The 7449-nt window shown below is 50.8% G+C and overlaps 1 protein-coding gene across 2 annotated transcripts in view; it reads right to left on the bottom strand.

The window, feature by feature from the left end:
- The window catches only part of THAP4 (THAP domain containing 4), a 45191-nt gene that overhangs the window by 9400 nt on the left and 28342 nt on the right, over window positions 1-7449 (bottom strand). For both annotated transcript variants that reach the window (XM_032269553.1, XM_032269554.1), the window contains 3 exons: window positions 5490-5649; window positions 2462-2571; window positions 1437-1540 (listed from right to left, as the gene is read on the bottom strand). In XM_032269553.1, coding sequence (XP_032125444.1) covers window positions 1437-1540; window positions 2462-2571; window positions 5490-5649 — 374 coding nt within the window. The remainder of the gene's footprint in view (window positions 1-1436; window positions 1541-2461; window positions 2572-5489; window positions 5650-7449) is intronic.

Here is a 7449-nt window from a genome sequence, read left to right as displayed (position 1 = left end):
GTAGTGGTGCACACCTGTAAAGCCGTGCGTAGTGGTGCACACCTGTGGCCCCCCAGCTACTCGGGAAGGTGAAGTGTAAGGGTCACTCAGGCCTGGGAGGCGGAGGTTGCAGTGAGCTGAGATCTTGCTACTATATTCCAGCCTAGGTGACAGAACGAGACACTCTCTCAAAAACAAAAACAAACTAAAAAAGCCAGGCGTGGTGGTGTGCATTTGTAGTCCCAGCTACTTGGGAGGCTGAGGTGGGAGGATCACCTGAGTCCAGGGGGGCTGAGGCTGCAGTGAGTCATGATTGTGCCACAAAAGATAATTATTCTAAAATTAATTGTAGTGATTAATTTTACATAGTGCTGTGAATATACTAAAAACTACAGAATTGCATACTTTGAGCAATTTGAACAGTATGTGACTATTTTTTCGAGACAGGGTCTTGCTCCGTCACCCAGGCTGGAGTGCAGTGGCGCGACCTCAGCTCACTGCAACCTCTGCCTCCCAGGTTCAAGTGACTCTCCTGCCTCAGCCTCCCGAGTAGCTGGGATTACAGGTGCCCGCCACCACGCCCGGCTACTTTTTTGTATTCTTAGTAGAGACAGGGTTTCATCATGTTGGCCAGCCTGGTCTCGAATTCCTGACCTCAGGTGATCCACCCACCTCAGCCTCCCAAAATACTGGGATTATGGCGTGAGCCACCACGCCTGGCCCTGCATTATAGCTTTAAAAAGCTGTTAAATATACATGAGACATGCTGAGTGTCAGATGGCAAACAAACCATAATGTTTGCCAAACAAACCATAATGTTTGCCAAATCCTTTAAAAAAAAAGACAGCCCACAGATAAACAGGCAAAGACTTTGAACATCAAGACTTTGAACAAGAAGCACAAATGGCCAGCAAGCACGTGGAATGAGCCCTCTCGCTTCTAAGTTGGTTCAAAACCTAAGTGAGATTTCATCTTTTATTTGTCAGGTTTGAAAGGACCAAAATTCTGAAAAGATTCCAAGTTGTTAAGGTGTGGGGACCCAGCTGCTCTCATGCAAGGGACAGTGGGAGGATACTCACAAAGAAACACAATCGAACAGTGTCTATCAAATTTAAAATGTACCTGTCCGTTGGTCCAGCAATTTAGCTGGGGAAAATTTATCAACAGACATGGATGTGTATCTGCGGATGTGGACAACTGAAATGTAAAAGGATGTTTGTGACAAGCAACAAACCTGGAAGCAACGGAACCGCCCAGCAGCTGAGGAGTGGGCAATGACGTCAGGGAACGTCCACCCCAGGGACTGACCGAGAAGGGAAAAGAGTGAGACGGAGGAGGCAGGCCTGTGAGGCAAAGTGGCAAATACGCACTACCTCACGAAGAGGAGGCGGCCGACTCCACAGCCTCTGCAAACACAAGACAGGAGGGCGCTGGGGGTGGGGCCGTGCGGGGCTCACCTGTTCCACGTGGGGCTCCTTGGCGAAGGAGATCCTGGCGATGGAGTGGGATGCGATGCACAGCTCCTGCCCGTTCACCTCACCCTCCTCCACCTCCACCACACCTGCAAGGGAAGGGCAGTCAGCTCACCCAGCAGCTGCTCGGCTCCCAGCGAGGCAGCCTTGGCTCTCCTCGGCTGCAAGCCAGGACTCCACGGGAGACCCCAGCTCTGCAGCCGCGGCGGCAACGGCATTTCTCCCCCTCCCACTTCACCCTGTAGACACAGAGGGAAAGCCACAGCTCTCCTCACAGCACAGGCAGGTGCTCTATGGAAGACCACCCTCTCCAGAGGTGCCCTGGGCCCCAGCCCTCCCACCTCCACCTATCAAACAGGCTGGCAGAACCCCCCCAGCACATGCAGTGGCAGGAGTGGAAGGTGGGGATGGACATCCAGGAAGGAACACTCATCTAGAGCCATGCAGGCTGTTTTTCTTTTTTGAGATGAAGCCTCACTCTGTTGCCCAGGCTGGAGTGCAGGGGCACTATCTCGGCTCACTGCAACCTGCCTCCCAGGTTCAAGCGATTCTTCTGCCTCAGCCTCCCGAGTAGCTGGGATTACAGGCGCCCACCACCATGTGCGGCTAATTTTTGTATTTTTAGTAGAGATGGGGTTTCACCATGTTGGCCAGGCTGGTGTTGAAGTCCAGATCTCAAGTGATCCTCCTGCCTTGGCCTCCCAAAGTGCTGGGATTACAGCCATGAGCCACTATGCCCAGCCTGTTTTCAGTGATTCCTAATGAACACACATAGCTGATGGCCATTTCTGCAGATGCCGCGCGGGACAAACGGGCCTCCCGGTCGGCTCTGCAAGTACACAACCTGTGTGCAGGAGGCCCCCACAGCTACAGAGATGGCCCCGCAGGCTCCCACGACTGCTCTCAACACTCAGGGTCAGCCCCTGGTCCCCAGTAGCACATGCCCCTGCTTAGGATGCAGGCAGTGGCCTCCCATGGCCAGCACCCCAACCCCGCAGGCCGGGCCTCACCTGTGTTCTGGGCGCTGACGAAGGCCACCTTGTTGGTGTCGGGCTTGAGGCGGATGAAGCCACACTCTCTGTGCATTGGCTTGCGTGTGTCCGGGTGGAAGGAGTTGAACCTGGACGGGAAGTCGGGGATGGGAAGCCCGGCACTGGCCTCCGAGATGGTGTGGGCTCGTGGTCGCCATGCCTGCACGCCTGCCTGCCCCTTTCACCACCTTGCTCGTTTTGGCTGTGCCTGTCTTCCCTGCTGACTCCTCAAGCGGGAACTGGTTCTTAATCACCACAGGGCATATCCTTGCCCTAGGCCCGTTAGCCCAGGCCCCTCAGTGTCAGCTCTAAGCATTCCCCACAGCAAACCTCACCTTAACACAACCTTTCTCTTTTGAGCTATGTTCTTGTGTAAGAATCTAATCAATTCCTATGGTAAGAAACAGAACAGGTGCTGAGTCACGTTACAGTTTCTTATCACCCTTCATCATTAGTGCAAATTCTCGACACTAAAAGACAGGCACCTGCATCTTGAACTGAGGGTAAAAACCCACGGCTATTAAAAACAACTTGCTGACGTGGTGACTCAGGTCTGTAATCTCGGCACTTCCCGAGGCCCAGTCGGGTAGATCTTTTGAGCCCAGGAATTCGAGACGGCTAGGCAACACAGACCCTGTTTCTACAAATAAAAACACCAACCAACCAAACAAAACGTCTCATGTATGATTTCACCAACCCTGTGAGTTGCTACAGGGGATCCTGCTGTCTGATTCTTAGAGATACACTTTTTTTTGCTCTGTCGCCCTGGCTGCGGTGCAACGGCGTGGTCTGAAGCTCAATGCAACCGCCACTTACTGGGGTCACGTGATTCTCCTGCCTCAGCCTCCCGAGCAGCTGGGATTACAGGCATGCACCACCACGCCGGGCTAATTTTTGTATTTTTGTACTCTTTTAGTAGAGACACAGTTTTACCTGATAAGCCAGCCTGGTCTCGAACTCCTGACTTCTAGTGATCCACCTGCCTCAGCCTCCCAAAGTGCTGGGATTACAGGTGTGAGCCACCACACCCAGCCAAGATAAACTAATTATTTAAAAAAAAAATTTTTTTTTTAGATGGAGTCTCCCTCTGTTGCTCAGGCTGGAGTGTAACCAGGCAAAAACTTTGAACATCAAGACTCTGAACAAGAAGCACAAATGGCCAGTAAGCACGTGGAATGAGCCCTCTTGCTTCTAAATTGGTTCAAAACATGAGTGAGATTTCATCTTTTATTTCTCAGGTTTGAAAGGACTAAAATTCTGAAAAGATTCCAAGTTGTTAAGGTATGGGGACCATAACACCTTAACAGGTGTGATCTCAGCTCACTGCAACCTCCACCTCCTGAGTTCAAGCGATTCTCCTGCCTCAGCCTTCTGAGTAGCTGGGATTACCATGCCTGGCTAATTAAAAATTATTTTTTTTAAAGACAGGGTCTCACTGTGTTGCCCAGGCTGGTCTTGAACTCCTGGGCTCAAGTGACCCACCCACCACGGCCTCCCAAACTGCTGGGATTACAGGCATGAGCCGCCATGCCTGGCCAAGATAAACCCCTGCTGGGCAGTGATGCAGCTACACCTTATAAAATGGCACATGTGAACAACCCCGGCAAAGAAATACATTCATACCATATTCTAGGGCACGCACACAAACACACATACCATCACATTTACTGAAACATGTTTTCTACTCTGGTTCATTTTTCTTTGAATGCTGGTCACAAAATTAACTTTCTGACCTTCTAGTGGGTCATAATCTGTAGTTTGAAAAGACTTCTTTATATTGTTCTGGGTTATTTTGTATTATCCAGAATTCTCACCTTCTGGTTTATGTGCAGATATATTACTTTGACCTCATCCATTCAATCAAGAATAATATAAAAAAGTATGAAATATTTTTAAAAACAATGAGATCTTCTAAAAGGCGACAGAGGGTCTCAGAGCTGCAGGGTCCGAGAGCCAGATACCCAGCCCAGTTCTGAAACTGCCAGGCGTTATACAATAGTACCAAGTTGGTTTAGTAAGATGCTTAACACACCATTGTGTAACAGAGACTGGGGAAGGAGGAGTTTGCCTCTTATTTTACACTTTGTCTAAACTTAAAAAAAAAAAAACTGTGTATTGTATAATTAAAAAATACAGATACTTCAATCATTCCTCATCACTGTTGGCTCTCCTGTACCTCAGAGGCCTACACTGCTATCTCCTTAAAAGCAGGCAATTTCTCCAACTGTGGGGTGGAGGTGGTGGGAAGGGGGCTAGGATACCTCAAGGGACTTTTGCTTTATTATATGGTAAGAATGTGAGAACCATATGCTAACAGCTTCCTTGTGACCTGAAATAGCTCAGGGTTAAGTATAAAACACAGCTGTGCACTATTATTTTCAGTAACACTGAGTGACTAATTTTTTCTTTTCTTTTTTTTGAGACAGGGTCTAACTGTCACCCAGGCTGGAGTACAGTGGTATGATCACAGCTCACTGTAGCCGTGGCCCTCCCTGGGTTCAAGGAATCCTCCCACCTCAGCTTCTCTGCAGCTGGGACTGCAGGCATCTATCGCCATGCCTGGCTAATTACTTACTTATTTTTTAGTAGAGACAAGGTCTCACTATATTGCCCAGGCTGGCCTTAAACTCCTGAGCTCCAGCAATCCTCCTGACTTGGCCTCTGAAGTGCTGGGATAACAGGTGTGAGCTACTGCACTGGCCAGGGTGATTGATCTTGATACATAAATTAAGCACATGCATTTGTTTTTATGTCTGGACTAACAAGCCTGTAAATTGGTGGTCAGCGTAATATCTCAAACAATAGAACAGAACTAGCAAGTACCATTTTTACCAACTGTGTGCCTCAGCTGCACACTCAGGCAAGAGGACACCTTTCTGAAATAGATGGACAAGTTCCTTTTACACCTTCCCGCCTGGCCCTTGTCTGTCTTTGATCAGTGTGGAATTATTTTCAGAGACCTGGGCAGCCCACGAGTCAAGCAGAGTGGGTGGCGGAGACAACTTACGAGAAGTTCAGCATGGGCTGGCCCACGTGCGAGATGTGCACCTCCTCCAGGTACTGGAAGGGCTGCAGCGTGGGGTAGGTCCCGGCTCCGGGAGGGTCAGACAGCCAGGTGCCCAGCATCCAGGACAACGGCTCCACCACCGGGTTCATCTTGGGGGGCTCTGAGGATAAAAGAACGAGACCATCAGCGGCCTCCCTCCAACAATGCCTTGCTGAGCTTGAAGCAGAATGCCCCTTCCGTATCGCACTTGCCTCTGGCAGCCACAGCTAATCCCGGAGGAACCTGTCAAGAGGGGGAGAAAATGGACAAGCAGCTGGCAAATGTCATATTGCGAGATCCAGCTTCAGAAGCCTCTGTAGTTCCTGCAGAAACACGGGAACCAAGAGGGGGCCTGGCGGGTGCAAGCAAAGCCAAAGGCCTCATGCCCCACAGCAAGGCAGAAAACAGCTTGTGTGGGAGGCAGGATGCCCTGGCCTGAGGGATATGGAGGAGACAAAGAGCAGGAGAGAGAAAATGAAAACGAGGTGGAGGGTCTCAGAGCAGACAGAGCGTGAGGGGCCAGGGGTAGGCAGGGCCTCAACGGGAACTGCTGACCCCGCTTCCTAAGAAGGGGCAGGGCTTCATAGTGGCCAGGAGGTCACCTGTCGGGGGCATTCAGCCTCTCATCCCACTAAGTGTGAGGGATGACGCCACAGGCTTGGAACTCAGAGGTGGGGGTGCAGTGACAGGAAAGCAGGCAGGGGGTTTGGGTTGGCTGTTGTGCTGGCAACCCCAAAGGGACCACTGCTTCCTGCGCCGCTCAGCAAGGACTGGGTGCTCCTGAGCAGCTTTTCAGGATTTGCTCATGTGACCCTTGCCCTGGCCAGATGCGCCTGCCCTGCTCTTACCCACTTTCTAAGGGACACCTGTGCAGGGACCACAGGAAAGCCCCACCATGTGCTACCCACCAAGGGCACTGGAAGAGGAGGGCTGTCCCCAGAGGCAGTCCCAAAGACCTGCTTCCCAAGCCTGCCTTTCCCTCCGGTCTAAGGGCTTCGATCAATGTAACGGACACTGACACCCATGAGAAGCAGCAGGGAGAGACGCAGCCAGCTGCTCTGTGGCCACACAAGCCTCATCTATGGAGCCCAAAGATGCCAAGCACAGAGACCAGCCACACACAGGACTGACCCTCGGCCTCTCCTCCAGGCCCACACAATCAGAAGATGGACTGATGGGGACAGGAGTTCTTGGAACCAGCTCAGCTTCTGAAATTACACAACCTTGGACTATAAGTTCCAAGTAGTCTGGGAAAAGAATATTGGGAAAGGAAAACAAAGGCTCTGGGAGTGGAGAAGACCACATCTAAGAAAGCTGGGAACCGAGGAGGCCGTACAGGTGGCCTGGTCCAGTGGCTGCGCCCTGCGGCCCAGATGAGAACCGTGGCTGGAGAGCGGGAATGAGCACTCCTGCCTGCTGGCTGCACAGGACAAACGTGCGTGGCCTGAAGCTGGAGTGTGGTAGAAAGTCTGTTCCTTTTCCAGACTGGCCTGCGGTCTTTCAGTATTTCTTTAAAAAAAGAAAAAAAAAATTTTTTGTTTTTTATTTTTTTTGAGACAGAGTCTTTGCTCTGTCACCCAGGCTGCAGTGCAGCGTCACGGTCTCAGCTCACTGCAGCCTCCACCTCCCGGGTTCAAGCGATTCTCCTGCCTCAGGCTCCTGAGTAGCTAGGATTACCATGCCTGGCTAATTTTTGTATTTTTAGTAGAGACGAGGTTTCACCATGTTGGCCAGGATGGTCTCAATCTCCTGACCTTGTGATCCACCTGTCTCAGCCTCCCAAAGTGCTGGGGTTACAGGTGTGAGCTACCACACATGGCCAAAAAATTTTTATCAGTATTTCCTTTTTAAACTCCCTGTAAAAAGTGGGAAGGTGAGGATGGGAATATTTGGACTTTGTTAAAATTTCCTAATTGACAAT

This window comes from Sapajus apella, unplaced genomic scaffold, assembly GCF_009761245.1.
Source record: "Sapajus apella isolate SASKATOON/1434 unplaced genomic scaffold, GSC_monkey_1.0 scaffold194, whole genome shotgun sequence".
NCBI lineage: Eukaryota > Metazoa > Chordata > Mammalia > Primates > Cebidae > Sapajus > Sapajus apella.
This window is presented reverse-complemented; position numbering and strand designations above follow the sequence as displayed.